Source organism: Lepisma saccharinum, chromosome 5, assembly GCF_977018435.1.
Source record: "Lepisma saccharinum chromosome 5, izLepSacc3.1, whole genome shotgun sequence".
Classification (NCBI taxonomy): Eukaryota; Metazoa; Arthropoda; class Insecta; order Zygentoma; family Lepismatidae; genus Lepisma; species Lepisma saccharinum.
The window spans coordinates 45249311-45271829 of NC_139233.1; the positions used below are offsets into that span (position 1 = coordinate 45249311).

At 40.8% G+C, this 22519-nt stretch overlaps 1 protein-coding gene across 1 annotated transcript in view; it reads left to right on the forward strand.

Moving 5' to 3' along the window:
* Positions 1–22519, forward strand: part of LOC145988012 (uncharacterized) — a 241992-nt gene that overhangs the window by 41332 nt on the left and 178141 nt on the right. The window contains exon 2 of the mRNA XM_083122849.1: positions 3506–3644. Coding sequence (XP_082978975.1) covers positions 3506–3644 — 139 coding nt within the window. The remainder of the gene's footprint in view (positions 1–3505; positions 3645–22519) is intronic.

Below are 22519 nucleotides of genomic sequence, written 5' to 3' on the forward strand. Positions count from 1 at the left end.
CAATTTAAATTCGCACGCTACTGGCATTAAAAACGGCCTTGTGAAGCAACTGTAGCACACACATACCCAGTGTTTATAACGGTTGTCTTGTCATGAAGTCATGACAACATACTTGGGGAGCGGAGGTGCCAAGCATCCTGTCCTTTTACGGCCGGCAAATATTTACCCACTGCAGTAGACTGCGCGGCGCCCGTCCACCGCCTTTGAATAGAAAGGAAGTGTTTGCCGTCACCGGATGTGCAAATAAGCGCTTTTGACCCACGGCGAAAGGGACAACAGTGTTGCCAATTTATGTTACTTAAAAATACTAACTTTCACTTATATAATGAGTGGCGTACCTGAGTGAGGGTTGGTGGCTCATCAATGTTATGTACAGTGGCGTGCCCAGGATTTTCGAAAGGGAGGGGTTACGTATACTTTCTCTGGTAGTCGGCTCTTATTTGGCCATCTTTTTCTACCTTTGACGTTCTTCTTTTTTTTAGGAATACTGGTTCAAAAGGGGGAGGGTTATAACCGCTACCAACCCCCTTCCACCTTGGGCACTGGTTATGTATGTATGTATGAGTGATGACGTATAGATAGGTTGGTTATATGTGTAATTTAACGTGCTGGAACTCATATAATTCTAGTTTGCTTTTTTATCTTGCACTGTCTCATTTACAAGACGCCACTGTGGCGGAACTCATTGCGTGACCTCATTCAATACTTGACCACTAAAGGTTCTTGGTTCGAATCCCCAACTGGGAATGCGCATTATTTTGTGAGTGTACGTTCATCAATTTCACCTGATAATCATTATCCTCATCGTCACCATTAGCCTAAGGGGTGGGGGCAGGAACTTCGATTACCGAACAGGGTGAAAGAAGTCAATGATTTGTACAAATAAAGCAGAAGGCTTGATGCGTCAATGTAGAAAAAGAAGAGGGTTGATTTGAAGCAAGAATTTTATGTTGTTATGCCTTATAGGAGTAGACCTATTTCCTTATTTTTAGCAGCAAAGTGAGATCTGATTTAAAGTAAGGATTTTGGCCGAATCTAGAGTTACACAATTCTAGATTAGTCGTCAAGAGTCGCTCCAGGTGAACGAAGGTTTTTCAGATGGACTCTGCTGCCTGGTTACAGTTGCTTAGATACTCTCATCCTCTTTGTATCCTTCTTTTCTTTCCTTATTTCTCTTCCTTTGCTTTCTCAGGCATATACTGGTAGGAATTCCACTTTAAACTGTAGGTCCAGTCCCGATAAGCTTATCTGTGCATAAAATAGACTTAAAAACTCAAACTTTCCCTTTTCTTCTTTCTCCCTCTTTCCCTTTTCGTTGTCTCTTCTTCTTCTTTCCCTTTTCGTTGTCTCTTCTTCTTCTTTCCCTTTTCCATGTCTCTTCTTCTTTCCCTTTTCCATGTCTCTTCTTCTTTTTTCCCTTTTCGTTGTCTCTTCTTCTTTTTTCCCTTTTCGTTGTCTCTTCTTCTTTCCATTTTCGTTGTCTTTTCTCCCTCTTTCTTTTCTGACTATCCCTTTTATCTCTCTCCCCTCCTTATTTTCACCCTTTCTTTTCATTGTCTTTCCAGTTGTTTCGAAAGCTATTTGGGTTGACTGATCAAGCCCATTTCACTTCCGTTTCGATGCCCCCCTCCCTCATCCACACATTAGCGACGTCCTTTGCTGTCTTGTTATCGTCTCTATATAAAAACTGCAATCTTGTTCTTCTGCCGAGACTCGATGAACAAAAACAAGCTTTTTAAAAATACGTATAAAAATCATGTAAAAACAAGCCTTCGCACGTGAAACAACACACACTGTATCCCATCTAAACGAGACAATCGGATGTTAACTTCATCTCGCTTTGATTCTGCCTCATTCTCGGCATGTCTCGAATGGCTGTTGTATGAGTCTCGTCTGGATAATTTAAACAAGCAAACAACGCCCCCCCCCCCAAAAAAAAGATCGTCTCGGTCTCGAATTTCGACCTGTACCTAGTTCCTAAAGATCCGAGTTGGCACCACTACCGTGGAAAGCTGACGGCGCGCTCTTTGAAGCTCAGGTAGCGGCCGGCACTTTTCCCTAGCGGAATCTGTGGAACCCTTTCTCTTTTGGTACCCGCTTGCTACTTTCTTTGACAACGCGGCAGCAGCGCTAACCTTGTTTTTGTAACCTCTTGGTTGTTTTGCTTCTTCGTTAAAGTCCACTTTGCGTAAACAGTGCTTTCTTTCAGTTCCCAGAGAACTTGTCCTGGACAACATGCAGGAATGGTTGAATGGGGAACTTGTAGGGGGTCCTTCAGAGGGAAAGTGGGAGGAGTGGGGGTCACGATTTGCCAAGGAGTGCTTATTGCAAATACGTCTACAAAAATAGTGTGCCTGGCCCCCATCTGTATAAGGGCCTGCACTGCGATGGATTTTCTTTTTAAAGGACCGCAAAAAGGGAGAAAGATTATAGTTGTTTAACTAAATATTTAAAAACTCTAGAAATATCTACACATGTCATAATTTGGTGTATTCATATATATAAAAAAGAACCCTCAACAAAGATTTTTTTTTACATGCATCCTCTAGTTCAAGGAGTAAATTTTTCAACGCATCAATATTTTTTGTTTCGAATTTTACGCGGACACACACGCACAACATGTCTCTTCACACAGTATACTCGAACTCCATGGGGACACTAAAAAATTCGATTGATTGAGTTGGTGTTTTAAGTCCACTTTATGCACAGTGAGGCAAAACGATACTGGATCTACAGTTTAAAGTGGGATCAGAACCACCATGTGCTTCCACCGGGATCGATCCCGGGACCCCTTGATTACAAGGTGACGACGCTACCACTGCGCCATCGTGGAGGCCCCACTTAAAATTTCGAATTAGCAAAAGCATGTATCATTATAGATGATTTCAAAGGCAATAAACTTCTATTTGAATTACAGAATATTTCGAATTATCCAAGTTCGAATTAAAATAGTCCACTGCATTTGTAACTTTGTTATTTTACGTTGCTTTCCTTCCTATTTTGGCTAATCGCGACAAGGCGGTGACGTTGAAGCAGGAACATTCACAAAAACACCCATGACCTGGCCGAGACTCGGGCTCGGGAACTTTGGTGGCAAATTTGAAAAGTCGATCACTTACGCAGTCGTCCACCCAAACGGCGCATTTGTATTTCACAAAGCACTTGAAAAGTGGTTTCGATGCTTTGATGTTGATGGGGAGGGGAGTGGGGTCCTTCTACCCCTATTACCTTTTTTGGAATGCCACTCAACATAATGTGGGTTCCAGCATTTCTTTGAAAAGAGAATTAGATATATCCTCACGAACTACTACGAACTGAAATGATTATTAATTATTGTTAATATAATAATGTATTATCCTTAATGATAAAGTTTATTATTATATGGGAGAGACTTGATTAGTGTGCAAGAACCTCTTCTCATGCATCTCTTAAATGCCTGTGTAGTGGTAGAGCAACTTTTAGCTGAACGTCTACCAAACTATCAACATTTAATTTCTATTTTCAGGATCTGAAACTGAGTGACGGGAACTACCCTGTGGCTCAGCCGACTGGGTACTCTCTGAGCAGTCGGAAGTGGGAGATCCTGGGAAACAGGAAGAACCTTGAGGAATACAGGAAGAACTACATGCAGCGTAGACCCTCTGGTATGTAGTACATTATAGCTCATGATGCTCATAATAATATTTTTTTCTGTTAGCTTTGTCTTTTCCGACCTTCTCCGTGGGAAAAGGGGGGGGGGGTGATCTTCATATATTTTATTATTTGACGATTTAACGTTAGTTCTAGACCGTTTAATTAATTTCACTTCTACTACTGAGGTGGAGTGGAAACGAAGGAGCCATGCAGCATAATACATGCAGTCAAGTGCAAAGATCGCCCACTGAGACGGATGCGGGGCGATATTTTTTCACTGTAGAAGTTCTGGACGTCGATTCCACTCTAAGTGGCGTGGTGTTATGCAAGGAAGCGGCGGAATTTTTAACCTCGTCACTTTCCGTGCGTCTTCGGGATATATCGCCAGTAAGACTGCGTATTGTTGATGCGAGTCTCGGCCAAGATTTGATTTGATTGATTGATTGAGTTGGTGTTTTAAGTCCACTTTATGCACAGTAAGGCTAATTGGGACTGGACCTACACTTTATAGTGGGATCCGAACAACTATGTGCCTCCACCGGGTATCGAACCCGGGACCCTTTGGTTACAAGGCGATGACGCTACCACTGCGCCATCGGGGAGGCCCGGCCAAGATTTGAAAGTAACAGCTTGCTACGTCTGTAGTTTCGAACGATAAGCTCAAAAGATCAATTGATCGAATGCAACCTTTTCCTTCACACTTGTAGATCATTCAATAATTACAAAAATGCATACATTTTCAGGGAGTGGCTCTCTTCAAATACGTATTATAGTGTGCGGTGCGGATATCATTTATTATTATAATTGTGTATTTTTTTATATCAAGATAAGTTCTAACTTAATACAGAAACATTCAGAAAACTGCTGCTCCCCTGAGTTGTACTGCACACTGATTTTTATTTATTTAGTCTTCTATTGTAATTGCTAAAGCCAACCAAAAGCAGGCCTAGATTTTAATTTTAATTATGAATACTGACTTTTCGTTATCGTCAATTGAGCCAGAAACAAAAAATAGTTGAATTTCTTCGCACTTTTTCCTGTTCGTGTTATTTTTAGAACATATGCTATCATTGAGTTTTGCCGATGTATTAACGAAATCAAGTGAAAAAGATTGTCCAAAATATTATATTTAGCAACGCAATTAAAGTAATTGGCGTTGCAATTTTTTTCTATTCCAACATCAAACTTATAAACAAGTTTAAGACAAAAACTTCCTTGGTTGTAGTTGTAATATTGTTATATTTTACGGATAATCTCTATAATCTATCGGATTAAGATTGCTCTGCCATCTAATGGGCCTTAGCGCAAGTATCCTCTAACATGTTCCTAAGATCTAATTTGAATCTTTCCCCATACATACGTCCCAAATCTTATTCTTCACACAGTTTGCCAAACACACTAAGGTAAGAACGGACACTCATCGGTGTGCAGAGACTAGTGCATCAGAGATACACGCTTCACCGTTCGGAATTCACCATTTTCTACCTGAGTTTTCATCAGATTGAATCATCACGTCATCCTTTGGCACCAGCCTGCAGAGCTGATGAATAAAAATGACGTTTCCTGCTTTGATAATTGGTTTCATTCCCAATATTCGCTCTGTAGACAATAGTAGGGAATGCCACGCATGTAGCCATATGCTGTCGATATCATAGACACTACTGCGCCCTCATTTGAATGCAAAGCGAAATAAAACATGACATTAATCAAAGAACGAACCTCCGTTACCCATCTACAATTATATTAATTAACATGTAGAATGGGATATCGAGATGTGAGACCATGCAATTTTCATGAACTAAATTTTTTACATTCCGTTACTACAACTGACTTTTCTCCAGTAAACTTTAAAAATACAAATTAGTTCAAAATCTAGTCTTCACGTGTTTCAGCATGAAGCAGGAATGTCGTTAACGGGGGCCGGGGGCACCGACCCCTCTTAATGTTTCACGCGCCCTGTCCAGGTTTTTTTGTCATCGAGAGGAAAATTTACTCTAATATAATAAGCCCCCAGATTACTCTTTTAGTCAACGTGCAGTTATTTAAAAAAAAATCATGTTATGTCTTGTTGAAATCACTGAAATACACCCTTGTTGTTATGTAATTATTATATTCTGTATTAAATTATTATTATTATCATCACATATTAGGTAGAAATGATTTGACTACATTTTCAGAAACTTAACCCCCCCTCCAACACACACAGTGCTCAAAGTGAAGGGGGGATGCGGAGGGATGATATCCCCCAGCTAGCAAAATTTTCGCAACGCACCCTTAGCTATCTCATTGTCAAAGAGGATCCCCCCAGTTATCCCCAAAGCTCGGCCAAACATCCCTCCAGCTAACATTTTCCACTTCAGGAGCTGTGTGTGTGTGTCTACTATATATATATAGTAACTAACTATATAACTTAATATAGCACACAATATGCTATATGCCTTATGCAATGTATGTATGTTATTGATTTTAGAAAACAATATAGAACCCATGTAGCCTGACTACATATAACATGTTATTTTATGTGTTATATTTTATGTGATGGTCTGGTTAACACAGCGCACTACCACACCAGGTGTCCTGAGTTCGAATCCTCCCTTGGTAAGGACGTTCTTATCTTTGTAAGTGTTCCTTCATCAATTTTACCATATCATCACTCATCTTCGCGATTAGCCAAAAGTGGCATAAACGCGAGGTAAAATCAACGAAATTGAGAAATAAGGTTAATATCTTATATGGACACACACACACACACACGTCCCACCCATTAGGCGTCCAGATATCACCTCACCTCGATATTTTTCCTTCACGAGTCTGATCTATATTGATGAATTCCGGAAAACTATCATTGTCAACAGTCTCCTCCTCGTTTCTATCTACTTCAGTGATGCGAACTTCTGAACGAGGCATTTATACAGCCTTCAGAGGTTAGGAAATTCCTGTCTTCCAGTGATGGACGACTTGTCGCTCCCTCCATCGCGTTGGCGCTGTATGTGTGGTCCCCGGGGCTCCCTGCTGCTTAGAATTCTCCTGTGGGCAACATTAACCATTGTGTGTGTGCTTGCTCGGAGAGAGATATACGAATTATGTAATTGTCTAAGCCTTGCATACGAATCGTTTGAAATGCCGCTTAGGTGTCCCTTCAAGGGTCATTGCTCACAGTTTCGTAGAAGCCAGGCGCGTATGAAGACATTGTAGAATCCATTCGAAAAAGGTTTGGAGCTGTAATAACGGCTCCAGGTGATTGATTGCGATGTATTTCGTGAATGCCAATATGTAAAGTTATATTCATCGACGGCAATGTCTCGAACGAGACCTATTATAGTTTCATGTGTCGGTAACATCCCTGTCCTTTTGTATACACACATATACATACATAAATTATTATGATATGGATATTTATAATGTTATTAAATATAAAAGTCAATTAATTACTAAATATTTCTTTAAAAAAACATTATTATTAAATACACAAAGTAATTAATTAGTTGCTTTTATATATACAGCGTGTTTCAAAAAGAATATACGTATTACAAAGTATTATTTTGTCCAAACTATCGATCGCTGCGCCCCGGCTCGGCTATTAGAGAAACGAATACATAGTCTAGTTTATATAATAGCCGCTAGATGTCAGTTGTGTTCTGTTTTGCTTGGTAACCGTCAGTTGTTTGAAATGGCTACTCCGCAGCAGAAATCATTTTGTGTTCTCGAGTTTGCGAAGTGCAATTCCGTGATTACAGTGCAAAGACGTTTCAGGTTGAGGTACCAAATTGATCCTCCGAATGGGTGGAACATTCGCAGATGGTATCGAAAGTTTGTAGATACAGGATGTGTATGTAAAGGAAAGAGTCCTGGCCGCCCTCGTGTTCCTGAAGAAAATGTTGCACGAATTCAAACTGCTTTCCAACGTAGCCCTTCAAAATTAACTCGTCGTGCCAGTCGGGAGTTACAACGTCCTACAACAACAATTTGGCGTGTTTTGAGACGTCGGCTGGTTATGAAGCCGTACAAGGTACAGCTGTTACAAGCTTTGCGTCCTGATGACAAACGCAAACTTGTGGCATTTTGTAACGAGATTCTTGATGCTATTGACAATGACAGCACTTTCGCACAACGCATCGTGTTTAGTGATGAAGCTGCGTTTCATGTCAGTGGTCAGGTAAACAAACATAATGTTCGCATTTGGGGCCTACAGAACCCACATGCATTCATTGAACATGTACGAGATTCGCCCAAAGTGAATGTGTTTTGCACGATATCTCGATCATCTGTTTACGGCCCATTCTTCTTTGATGGAAACACGGTTAACGGTCAGCAGTATCTCTCTATGTTACAAAACTGGTTGTTTCCGAGGCTGCACGAAGACAACTTCATTTTTCAACAAGACGGGGCACCCCCTCACTGGAGTCGCAAAGTGCGTGATTATCTGAATGAAACTCTACCGATCCGTTGGATTGGTCGTCAAGGAGCTGGCGACTTAGCATGTATCAGCTGGGCTCCACGGTCACCGGATTTGACACCCTGTGACTTCTTCCTCTGGGGTTTCATTAAAGACAATGTTTATGTACCACCACTCCCACAGAACCTGGAAGAGTTGAAGAACCGGATCCGTACTGCCGTAACATCAGTGACGAAGGACATGCTTGCCCGAGTATGGGAGGAATTTGAGTATCGATGCGATATTGTTCGTGTCACTGCTGGAGGACATATTGAACATCTGTAATCTGAACTTGAGAGGTTCGTAAGTATGTGTGTCAAGTTTCATCTTCGTATGTCTTAAAGTTTAATAAATATATGCATGCGAAATACGTATATTCTTTTTGAAACACGCTGATATATAAAATTTTTAAATATGGAGGCACATAGTGGTTCGGATTCCACTTTAAACTGTAGGTCCAGTCCCGATTAGCCTTACTGTGCATAAAATGGACTTAAAACACAAATTCAATCAATCCAAAAAAATACGAAATAGTTTTATGTACAAGCTTTTGTTTAGTTTTTGTATTAATACAAAACTATTATAATAATTATGTTTGACTTGCATTCTTCTTTTATTGCACGCATATTGTTATTGGTGTAGACAGAGTAATAATCTCTTGAAAAAAAGAGAAAGCATTCTGCACTCACTATTTTGTGTGTTTTCGATATTATCCGTAGTAAAGTACATAAGAAGTAAACACTAATTGCTTATATTTTGTTGTTTTTCAAGGAAAACTCTCCCCCCGAGAAATTTTTAGTGGGGGTATTTTTGAGGTCAAGTTTGTTGGTGGGGGAAATCCCCCCCTGCCCCCCAGGATTACGCACCCTGGTACTGAGACGAGACTAGATGAGTTGATACCTGTACTCTGTCCCGGCAACCTATGGAGCAAGCGAACGAAAGCAAGTCTCTGCGCGAGTAGCGACTCGAGAGGGCTCGACCAATGAACGCGTGTGAGAGAACGGGATTGCGTGGAGGGGGAAAACCAGCTTTTACACCAGCGTGTACTGCTTCGGTCCGCCCTCTGCCCTCCCTTCTCTGCTGTTGTGTGAACCTTGCTCTAGAGATTCCCTGGATAGAGTATAGGCCGTCTTGCAACGTTTCGTTAGCGATGATGCTTGTCTCATTCTTGGTCTCATGGGGAATTACTAGGAGTGATGAATTTAGGAAAATTTCAGTAACTTGGCAGAGCGTTCGGCAATACCTAAGAAATTTGGCAACAATGTTTACTTTCGCTTCCTTTTATTCACTTTAATTTAACTTAGAACGTAATTTTATGTTTTTTCGTAGTAATAAGCACTGACATAGTCTTCTTTATAATTAAGTCAAAATAATGAACGAATTTATCGTCTCCTTTGATAACTGCTAAATTAAGAAATAGGATGGGTCAGGATACGCTTCAAGCTTGTGTAAAGGTGTCAACTGAGGGGGTCAAGGAACCTAGAAAGTTGCATTCATGGTGTCATCCAAAAATATGCTGCAGAAAGCCTAGACGTCTTAATTTCCTGCAAATGTATTGCATTATATTATTTTAACGATTCTCATAATTTCATTCTTAGAATGATACTTAATTATACTTAGTTTGAGTTTTAAGTCCACTTTATGCACAGAAAGACTAATCGGTACGGGACCTACAGTTTAAAGTCTGATCCGAACCACTGTGTGCCATGTGCTCCACCGGGTATCGAACCTGGGACCCCTTGATTGCAACCACTACGCCATCGGAAGGCACTAATACTTAATGTAATTACATATCAGAAGCAAAAGGCAATTTTAAAATATTAGTATGATGCCCATGATATTACCCTCGTGAAGCTGGGATGTTCCCCCCGGGAGAAAAGTTGCTGGATTCAACACTGATTATACTAGTACCTGTATCTGTCTCGTCTTGTATAATCTCTATTGTCCATTACAGTGGCCGAGCGCGTTGTGGTCGACTGTCGCATTTACAAAATCATAAAAGTTACTCTTTCTTGCATTGCTCCTCAGGTCCGAGGAGACAACAAAAATATCCTTAACTTTTAAGATTTTCATAAACCTGAAAATTTAAGGGAAGGGGGGCCTTTCCCCTAGTTACGCCCTTGGTAGAAGTCTAATTACTTTCGGAACATCTCCAGCGGACTACGCGAGTTTGTCTAGCGAATCTAGTGGGCGTGTGGAGCCTGAGCAGGGGGCTTAGCGATAGGTTCTGGGTTGAGATGACGTCAGCGGCTCGCTTCGTTGATTGGCTGCTTCGAGAGTTGTGACTCGTTCCGAAGCTTCTAATGCATACCAGCCAAAGATGTTATGGAAATAATCTCCCTTCTACCCTGATTCGAATTCCGATTAAGGTATGGATGTTCATTAGGAGTGTTCCTTCATAAATTTAATCATCACTCATCCTCATCGTTGCGATTAACCAAAAGTGGCAGATAAACGTCGCGAAATGAAAAAATACAAATAACAATGAGAATATATTCGATCTATTATAAAATGATCAAACAGAATATTAGTGCAATTTTTAATTTTTTTAAGACAAGGGATAACCCGAGATATTTTGCAAATACTTGTAGTATTTTCCCTGCCAGTCGCGGTGCAAAATCGAATTAGTTTTTTCATACTTTAGCATGAGAACAGGTATAATTTTAGTGCTTTGTTCCAATTAATTGAGAGGGTTTAAAAGTAAGATAAAAAATCCCATTACAATACAGTAGAATCGACAATTTACTAAAAAATTTACCCCATCTGTGGGTAAGAAAATGAGAGTTTTGGTAAATAAGTGGATAAGTGTTATTACAAGCCCGTACCCAAGGAAGAGGCCAGTGGGGCATGCCCCCCCCCCCGAGCCATGAAAAATTTAAATTTGAACTTATAAAAACCTACAAAAATTACATAGATGATTTTTCAAATTTTGCATGAATTTCGATTTTGTCCTTGCACAAATGAATAGGTTGTTTCTGGACAGAGGCAGGCTCTAGAAGTCTGCAATACTGGGCTATTTTAGTTCTATAACCATTGATGCAAGGCTATCAGACGTTCCGATTTAGTAGGGAAGTCCCTTTTAATCCATGTCCCGACTTTTTCGTCTCGGCACTACTTGCTATCGGCCTAAGGGAAGAAAGGCTCTTGCGCCACTACAGACATTGTATTGGTTATGTAGGACTTTCTGTAGAATACTGTGTACATTTTTAAAATTGCTTGAACTTTTTATTAGTCAAAAACAGTTGTTTGACACTCGACAAATAGGAACCCCTTGATTATTGAATGGTTTCTTCTTTTACAGTGTCTGTTTTACATAATTAGAATAGAGGAGAATTTTCTATACTCTTTACATTATGGAAGAAAGGTTCCTCATTGACTGCAATACAAAACCAACCATATAAGGTGCATTTAGATCTCCAACCACACCGCAAGGTCTGTGATCTCTTTTCGCCACCACTGAGGAGAAGGATAAACAACTTTGTTTTCTTTCTCCAACATCAGGGATTTTCTGCAACTCATGTCTATTCTGCCACTCAATGGCTTAGGGTGAATTAATATTATGTAAATAGGAGAATCCACTTCACAGCAGAATCGTTGCTAGATTTTTGGGGCAAAAAATTGCCTGAAGTACTTTTAACATTGTTATTTGCTCAAAACACTCAAGAAGTTAAGTACATTATTATTTTCGAAATTCTGTCAATCGGAATTTGTTTTACTGCAACTTTTCTTCTTTTGTACTTGTAATTGTCTTGAACATAAATACACAGTGGTGCGACCGTACAACAGACAACTTTCACAGTGTGCAGAGGACATTAAGGCCAAAAATTTCGATGCTACGAGCCGTTGAAGGTGGCATTTTCTATCCCACATGTATGCAACCCCATTTAATAGTTCTTGGTTGCCAGTGGCATTAATTTTTACTGTCGAATAAGATTCTAAAAGCGAAAATGCACCATAGAAACAATATTATGCCAGCAGACACACTACCAGGGGAAGTCACTTCAGATAACTTATTTACAGGGTTCGCACTGACTCCAAAGTCCTGGACATCTGGAGGAGTCAGGGAAACAAGGCTAGGACTGAGGTCATTGGAAACAAATGATTTTTTTAAAAAAGCTTTCAAAACCTGGAAAAGTATGGGGAATTAAATGATTTTTGCTTGGCAGAATTTATAACCGGAAACACGTTTCGTTTTATCTTCCCAACAATCTTCCTTTTTGGGTAATATTGCTTATAAAAATGTTCTTTCATTTTATTTTTAATTTATTTTGAAAATGTTCAACAAACGTGATTCATTTGATTAACTTACAAAGTTGAAGTGTAACTCTTATTTTTTAGCATGTTAAATCAGTACACAGTTATGTAGCATACCTGGAAAAGTCGGAGACTTTGCAAAATGGGTGTAAACCCTCATCTATCAACCCCACACACGTATGTTGCTTTTCGTATGCTATTTGAATTGTTTGCATTATGCACACATGTAGGTAGTCTACCCGTATCATACACTCTTTTTTCGATGTCTGACAGAAACAAATGCCAGTGTCAACTGCAAAAAATTGTCACGTGTTTGCATACATATAGGTTAGAAAATGCTGTTCTTCAACATTTCGTAACAAAATGAGCAAATTTCTCTACCCACCCTCTCCTATACATGTATATACATAGGAGAGAAAATTTATGGAAATTCGCCAATGGGTCTGCCCCTCCCTCCCTCAAAAAAATCCTGGGTACGGGCCTGAGTGTTAATATGATTGCTTTATTTTTAGTTCTACTATTTCAGATATTTCGGAAGGGACTTCCACCTCCCACACTCAATACCTCTCTCGGTACGCCGTTGGTCGGAGAGTAAGTCTCAATCTCGTCTCATTGTCGATCTCATTTCGAAAAGTCACTAAGTGTCTGTTCTCGTTCGTTTCGATTTATAAATGTGGTCTCGGTATCAGCCCTATTTCACACTCTATGTTGATCGTCTCGTTTAATCAAGGTGGCAGAAAAGAGACGTTAAATAACTTACTCCAAATCTTGATTTTTGAGAAGCCTTCCCGATGGCGTACTGGTAACGTCATTGCCTTGTAATCAAGGATTCCCGGATTGGATACCCGGTAGAAGCACATTGTACAGTGATTCGGATTACACTTTAAACTGTAGGTCCAGTCCCGATTGGCCTAACAGCATAAAACATACTTTGTCAAAACATTGCCTTATTTCCATTTAAAGAAATTGCATTTCTAGTTGAATAAACAAAAAAAGAACATCTCGATGAAGGAGATTAATTCATCTACAACCGCAAATTATAACTCCAAACGACAAGGAAGAATGAAAAAATCCAGGAAGACAAAAACGCCACCCAATGTACTTGTTTTCCTCTCAACAACCGCCAGACAGCAGAAGAGGAAGATGACACAACAAATTTCAGACGATAAATCACGCGGTGAAACCGGGGTAAGTGCGAAATTCCGGGAACTAATTATCATCTTCTCCGTGCGGCTGGATGGGTTCCAAGATACCACGCACTCTTGTCATGTGTGGCTGCTCCCACGTCTCCATTACAATGCAAAGTGCGTCGCGCGGCGATGCAGCGGGAACGAATGCATTCCACGCGTGTTTGGGCTTGATTGGAGGTTCTTGCTTTGAAAGGATGTGGAAACTGTTCTATCCTTCTGCTAGTCTCTCAAGACTGCGAAGGAAAGAGAGGTTAGCGGGAAACAAGTGCTCTTCAAATTTCCTTTTTGCCCCCCTTTTAAGAGTGCTGCAAAATTCTCTTCCACCTTTCAAGTGCCCTCTTTTCCCTCTAAGGCCACTTTTAAGCGTCTTCTCCCTTTAAAGCCACTTTTAAGTGTCTTCTCCCTCTAAGGCCAACTTCAAGTGCCCACTGTTCCCTCTAAGGCCAACTTCAAGTGTCCACTGTTCCCTCTAAGGCCAACTTCAAGTGTCCCATCTTCCCTCTAAGGCCAACTTCAAGTGTACCTTATCGTCTTTTAATGCTGTTTGTGGATTCCTAAGAGTATATTCAATTGACAATCCGCATTTATTATAATTCTCTTTTGCGTGAAAGCAAATGCCCCACAATATCCCTCTCCAATCCAAACAGTGTTACCTATCTATCCATCTATGCGATTCTTACATCCAGAAACATGATTGTTAGAATTCAACACCACCCTTGGCGAGGGATGGATCGTGACTGGGCTGCAGACAACAAGGTAATATCATGAATGAGCTGTTGAAATGGTAGGTGAGGACTATTTTTTACATACTTTGCGTCGCATCTCGGACTTTAATGAAGCTGCTACAATATATATTGACATTTGGAAGTCTACAATAAGAAAGTGGTATTATCCCAAAAATGAACACAGAAGGATTTTGGCGTTATTTCTGGGTTGCAGCAGAACCGTGAAATTTAGAACGCTCCAAAGTCTACTCCCAGGCATCTGAACAATCTTTCAGCAACAGCTATTTAGATGGAGGATCGATGTTAGAAGTGTTGATTGTGCGAGGAACAAGGCACAGATCGTGAACGCTAACCACTATTTAGGGCAGCTGTTCTCCAGCACATATCAGCATCAATTTCGGAAAGCGATCCGCAGTCCTTTTCGGTTGAATGGTATCTCAAGGCTGTCGTGAGGATACTTAAATGCCTCGAGATCTGATTAGAGACTCCTGGCGGGGTTGTTGAGCTTTGGGTCTGCACTCATGCGCAATGGTCACTTCGACACTTCTCGGTCAACGGTGAAAAGCGGAGGAAAGAATAAGGGATGGTACCGAGACGAGATCCACGAACAATTCGTTGAAATGAAAGCTTAAAATCGACAATTGAAAGTCGTTGAACAGCGTTCCTATTGGGAATATTGAATTTTCTGAAGTTGCACATGAACACGATCAAATAAAATTTGAAAGAAAAAAAAGTCACATTTTTATCAAAACGTAGCAGTGTGTACGGTACGAAAAGAAAGAAATAAGACGCGATTAGCCATAACAAAGATTATAATATTCTTTGCAAAGGAAGATGCAGGTTGTACAGCTGAAAGTACACGATAATAGAAGCAAAAGGTTCTCAGTAAATATGGGTCTGCAAACCAGCCGTTTTCGAGATAATTGCGAATGCGTGATTACAAGCTTTGTAAACGTCGTCCTAGTTGATAAAATGCTAATAATACAGTAAGAAAAGTCATTGGAGATCTCATTGCTTCTATTGAACATTGTACTTACTTTAACAAACGTTAGTATGTTACATGTTACAATTACTGTACACTCGTACCTGTTAAAGGAGGTATTCAAAGTGTCGGCCTTGCATCTGGATGCAATACTGTACGTGATTTCGGATTGAGTTTCGAATTCTTTCGACCGGTTCATTTCGGAATTGGTCACAAGCATGTACAATTCTCTGTACTGTTTGCAGGGACTGCGAACCGAATTTGAACTCGAACTGAAACATGCTCCAGTTCGACTTATAGTTCGCACTCGAACCTGAACTTTAATGTTTCGCTACATTCTGGTGCACCATAACCCTCCGTGTACTTTCAGTTTCAGTTCAGTTCCGGAATGAAACTTCATTGTGAACACTTTCGGTTCACACCCGAACCTGAACTGAAATGTTTCGCTACATTCTGGTGCACCATAACCCCCCGTGTACTTTGAGTTTCAGTTCAGTTCCGGAATGAAACTTCATTGTGAACACTTTCCGTTCGCACCCGAACCTGAACTGAAATGTTTCGCTACATTCTGGTGCACCATAACCCTCCGTGTACTTTCAGTTTCAGTTCAGTTCCGGAATGAAACCTCATTGTGAACACTTTCTGTTCGCACCCGAACCTGAACTGAAATGTTTCGCTACATTCTGGTGCACCATAACCCCCCGTGTACTTTGAGTTTCAGTTCAGTTCCGGAATGAAACTTCATTGTGAACACTTTCCGTTCGCACCCGAACCTGAACTGAAATGTTTCGCTACATTCTGGTGCACCATAACCCTCCGTGTACTTTCAGTTTCAGTTCAGTTCCGGAATGAAACCTCATTGTGAACACTTTTGGTTCGCACCCGAACCTGAACTGAAATGTTTCGCTACATTCTGGTGCACCATAACCCCCCGTGTACTTTGAGTTTCAGTTCAGTTCCGGAATGAAACCTCATTGTGAACACTTTCCGTTCGCACCCGAACCTGAACTGAAATGTTTCGCTACATTCTGGTGCACCATAACCCTCCGTGTACTTTCAGTTTCAGTTCAGTTCCGGAATGAAACCTCATTGTGAACACTTTCTGTTCGCACCCGAACCTGAACTGAAATGTTTCGCTACATTCTGGTGCACCATAACCCCCCGTGTACTTTGAGTTTCAGTTCAGTTCCGGAATGAAACTTCATTGTGAACACTTTCCGTTCGCACCCGAACCTGAACTGAAATGTTTCGCTACATTCTGGTGCACCATAACCCTCCGTGTACTTTCAGTTTCAGTTCAGTTCCGGAATGAAACCTCATTGTGAACACTTTCTGTTCGCACCCGAACCTGAACTGAAATGTTTCGCTACATTCTGGTGCACCATAACCCCCCGTGTACTTTGAGTTTCAGTTCAGTTCCGGAATGAAACTTCATTGTGAACACTTTCCGTTCGCACCCGAACCTGAACTGAAATGTTTCGCTACATTCTGGTGCACCATAACCCTCCGTGTACTTTCAGTTTCAGTTCAGTTCCGGAATGAAACCTCATTGTGAACACTTTTGGTTCGCACCCGAACCTGAACTGAAATGTTTCGCTACATTCTGGTGCACCATAACCCTCCGTGTACTTTCAGTTTCAGTTCAGTTCCGGAATGAAACCTCATTGTGAACACTTTCTGTTCGCACTCGAACCTGAACTTTAATGTTTCGCTACATTCTGGTGCACTATAACCCTCCGTGTACTTTCAGTTTCAGTTCAGTTCCGGAATGAAACCTCATTGTGAACACTTTTGGTTCGCACCCGAACCTGAACTGAAATGTTTCGCTACATTCTGGTGCACCATAACCCCCCGTGTACTTTCAGTTTCAGTTCAGTTCCGGAATGAAACCTCATTGTGAACACTTTCGGTTCGCACCCGAACCTGAACTGAAATGTTTCGCTACATTCTGGTGCACCATAACCCCCCGTGTACTTTGAGTTTCAGTTCAGTTCCGGAATGAAACTTCATTGTGAACACTTTTGGTTCGCACCCGAACCTGAACTGAAATGTTTCGCTACATTCTGGTGCACCATAACCCCCCGTGTACTTTGAGTTTCAGTTCAGTTCCGGAATGAAACTTCATTGTGAACACTTTCTGTTCGCACCCGAACCTGAACTGAAATGTTTCGCTACATTCTGGTGCACCATAACCCCCCGTGTACTTTGAGTTTCAGTTCAGTTCCGGAATGAAACTTCATTGTGAACACTTTCTGTTCGCACCCGAACCTGAACTGAAATGTTTCGCTACATTCTGGTGCACCATAACCCTCCGTGTACTTTCAGTTTCAGTTCAGTTCCGGAATGAAACTTCATTGTGAACACTTTCTGTTTGCACCCGAACCTAAACTGAAATGTTTCGCTACATTCTGGTGCACCATAACCCCCGTGTACTTTCAGTTTCAGTTCAGTTCCGGAATGAAACCTCATTGTGAACACTTTCTGTTCGCACCCGAACCTGAACTGAAATGTTTCGCTACATTCTGGTGCACCATAACCCCCCGTGTATTTTCAGTTTCAGTTCAGTTCCGGAATGAAACTTCATTGTGAACACTTTCTGTTCGCACCCGAACCTGAACTGAAATGTTTCGCTACATTCTGGTGCACCATAACCCCTCGTGTACTTTCAGTTTCAGTTCAGTTCCGGAATGAAACTTCATTGTGAACACTTTTGGTTCGCACCCGAACCTGAACTGAAATGTTTCGCTACATTCTGGTGCACCATAACCCCCCGTGTACTTTCAGTTTCAGTTCAGTTCCGGAATGAAACTTCATTGTGAACACTTTTGGTTCGCACCCGAACCTGAACTGAAATGTTTCGCTACATTCTGGTGCACCATAACCCTCCGTGTACTTTCAGTTTCAGTTCAGTTCCGGAATGAAACCTCATTGTGAACACTTTCGGTTCGCACCCGAACCTGAACTGAAATGTTTCGCTACATTCTGATGCACCATAACCCCCCGTGTACTTTCAGTTTCAGTTCAGTTCCGGAATGAAACTTCATTGTGAACACTTTCTGTTCGCACCCGAACCTGAACTGAAATGTTTCGCTACATTCTGGTGCACCATAACCCCCCGTGTAATTTCAGTTTCAGTTCAGTTCCGGAATGAAACTTCATTGTGAACACTTTCTGTTCGCACCCGAACCTGAACTGAAATGTTTCGCTACATTCTGGTGCACCATAACCCCCCGTGTACTTTCAGTTTCAGTTCAGTTCCGGAATGAAACTTCATTGTGAACACTTTCTGTTCGCACCCGAACCTGAACTGAAATGTTTCGCTACATTCTGGTGCACCATAACCCCCCGTGTACTTTCAGTTTCAGTTCAGTTCCGGAATGAAACTTCATTGTGAACACTTTCTGTTTGCACCCGAACCTGAACTGAAATGTTTCGCTACATTCTGGTGCACCTTAACCCCCGTGTACTTTCAGTTTCAGTTCAGTTCCGGAATGAAACCTCATTGTGAACACTTTCTGTTCGCACCCGAACCTGAACTGAAATGTTTCGCTACATTCTGGTGCACCATAACCCCCCGTGTACTTTCAGTTTCAGTTCAGTTCCGGAATGAAACTTCATTGTGAACACTTTCTGTTCGCACCCGAACCTGAACTGAAATGTTTCGATACATTCTGGTGCACCATAACCCCCCGTGTACTTTCAGTTTAAGTTTTGTTTCGGAATAAAACTTCGTAGTGAACAATTTGGTATTTTGGGGGCTGCCAGATGCGAATATTTGGAAATAGATAAGATCCGAAATGCCATTAAGGCAGTGTTTCTCAATTTTTTTTTGCCTGAGAGTCCCCCTTGACATAATTGAATATTTCTGTGTACCCCCCTGAATTCTCAATATTTTATATACCTAAAAATTGTATGAAATAAGTGTGAAAAATGACACCAAACACGAACTCATTGCTTCCAATACGCTACATAATAATATGGATACGTAGTTATTACTTCTGAGTGGCAATATGTTTGTAATTCGTATATCTTGGTCGTGTTTGGTGTTTTTCATATTTTATAGCCCAGATTTCAATTATAACAAAATAAATGTAATATTGTTACAACATAAAAAAATAACATTGTTGATTCAAATAGTCAGTAGGTGACTCACTAGTCACTACGTTCGTCCGGTCCAGTTTCTATTGCATCCCCACTTGTAGGAAGGTAACAGGAAGTATGTAAGATTTTCCAACAGTGCCTTACATCGCATTGCATTCCCGTTCCCAACCAATCACGTGGCCTCCTACCCGACTGCCATGCCATCAAACTGTTTAAATCCAGGTACTATAAATAACCCTGTTCATACAAGATATTAGTCAAATCCACATTGGAATCGTGTTTTTCACCACAGCTGCAGCGCACTTCAAGAAACAATTCTCATATCGGCATTGTCCAAGAGTGGTGGTCATTGGTTCTGCGGTCACGAAAGACCTTTGATCGACACACTGTCGGCTTAAACAACAATGGGTAACTGGGGAAGGCAAGTGCAAGGCGCATTTTTCCCACTTTTCATTGTGGTTACTCTTGGGAGGGCGCATTTTCCCCACTTTTATTGCGAGAGCGCACTTTTCCCGGGCGCATTTTTCCCGACACCGGTGGTTTTGGCTGCACCAGCCACCCAGGTAAGCGTGGAGCGGTTGTTCTCAAGTGTGAAGTTTGTAATGTCAGATTTGAGGTACAACCTTTCCTCTCCAACACTTGATGATCTCATGATCTTGCGCACGAATGCTTTATTCCAAAAGCGTTCTGATCAGCACTTGCCAGCCTTAAACCAAGATGAAAATTCTTTCGGTTCCTCTATTAGCTCCAGTAGTGATTACGAGTTCGTCGAGGAGGAAAGTGAATAGTCGTTGTCTTTCATGCTCACATGTTTGCTGTCGTTTTTCATAATTCTCGTTTGGAAAGACATTTAAAAGATTAACATTGTAAGATTTATGTATGACATAATTTCCTTTTTTATTCAAAATTTAAATAATAGCTGTTAAAGTGCAAATACTATATTACATACGAGGAGGAGGAACTCGTACTACAAAATTATGACATGTATCATTTACAATCAACCAAAGTTTGTGAAGCATATTTTTAAGTGCTTTTTCTTTAATCCATGGTTATTTGTAGGTGTGAAAATATCCATCGAGGATAGATGCTTATTGCGTTTTTCATAAATTAACAGTTCATACGCTATTTTATTTTAATTTTCTATTTTCAGGAATTCAGAAAACCAAACAAAATTATGTAATTACATGCAAAAGAGTAAATGCCATTTTCCATGAATTGGAAAATTTGCTGCCATAGGAAAATCTAATGTGTATTAATCTTATTGATGTAGTTTTGCGTGAAAATGGACACACTTATGAAGCTAGCCACGTATCTGTTTTATTAACTACAATTTGGTTGCTGTACTGTGATGACATACGCTTCTTTCATAATTGTATTTGTTTAACTACAATTTGGTTACTGTAATGAAGATACGTAACTTTTTTCACAGTTAATTTTCATCCCATTGTTTGATGCCATTTTGAACTGAATCAACTGAGGTAAAAGTGACGCGGCGGATTCATATAAACTTTTCGTTTTCATTTCACAGATAATTACAAAAAAGTACAATTGTCAGTACAATGTGAGATACAGTTCTTAAATGAAAAAAATGTAAGAGTTACTCAGTATTTTTCTCGATCTCAAACATAGCAAAAGGCGCCCAGATCCTTAACATTTGGGTCTGGAAACGGTTTAAGTTCGAGAACTGAAACTGAACTGAAAACTTTCATTCCGGGCCAAACCGGAAGTGAAAGTTCAGACCATCCAATTACAGTTCGGGTAGATATACTCCGGTTTCGTTCCAATTTTAGTTCGAGAACTAAAAATGAACAGAAGGGTTTCATTCCGGGCCGAACTAGAAGTACAACCTCAGATCATTCTAGTTACGGTTCGGATAGATATGCTCCGGTTTCATTCCAGTTTCAGTTCGAGAACTGAAAGTGAACCAAAAGGTTTCATTCCGGGTCGAACTGAAACTAAAACCCCAGATCATTCCAGTTGTGGTTCGGACATATATACTTCGGTTTCATTCCAGTTTCAGTTCGAGAACTGAAAGTGAACCGAAAGGTTTCATTCTGGGCCGAACTGAAACTAAAACCCCAGATCATTTCAGTTACGGTTCGGATAGATATATTCTGGTTTCATTCCAGTTTCAGTTCAAGAACTGAAAGTGAACCGAAAGATTTTATTCCGGGCCGAACTGAAACTATAACCTCATATCATTCCAGTTACGGTTCGGACATACATATTCCGGTTCCATTCCAGTTTCAGTTCGAGAACTGTAAATGAACCGAATGGTTTCATTCCGTGCCGAACTGGACGTAAAACATCAGATCATTCCAGTTCTGGTTCGGACATATATACTCCGGTTTCATTCCAGTTTCAGTTCGAGAACTGTAAATGAACCGCAATGTTTCATTCCGAGCCGAACTGAAACTGAAACTGAAAGTAGGTTTCAACTGCAGTCCCTGACTGTTTGTATCAAACATGTTTGATTACAACACCACCTCTCGGAAATGTTCTGTTTTGTAAACAAAGAGCAAATCTCGGAACGGGCAAGGAGTAAAGCACTCGGTGTTTACAAAATGCAATCAGTCACGGCTTCTAACCACACATTCGCACACATTATTAGCATTTTACCAACTAGGATGACGTTTACAAACAATGAAGTCAGTGGTGGCTGGAACCACCCATTCGCAATTATCTCGAAAACGGCTCGTTTGCAGACCCATGTTTAATGAGACTTTTTTTGCTTCTATTATCGTGTACTTTCAATTGTGTCAGTTTGCGCTATTACTTATGATACACCCTGTATAGTGCATATTAGAAAATTGATAAAGGAACACTCAGAAAGAACATCCATGTCCAGGCCAGGATTCGTGCCCGAGACGCCTGGCATCGTACCATTCTGTGATAACCACTACGCCACGGAGGTCGGCAAAATATAAAATAAGGAAGGGTAGATACAAGGTTGATACTGTTATGGTCTCGCGTTGGTGCATTTACCACTTGGTTATCCGTGTTTCATCTTGCAGTGCAAGCTCTTTCCTACCGCGGGTCTAGTTTCAGATGCTTCCTTATCGCATACGTGACTGCGGATGCTATTTACACAGCGTTCGCTGGAGCGTATCAAAGATACATGACAGCTGTCAACATTCAAGACTGGCTACATTTCAATTTTGATGCTCTGTATACGCTGCATACTACTTGTGATGTGTTG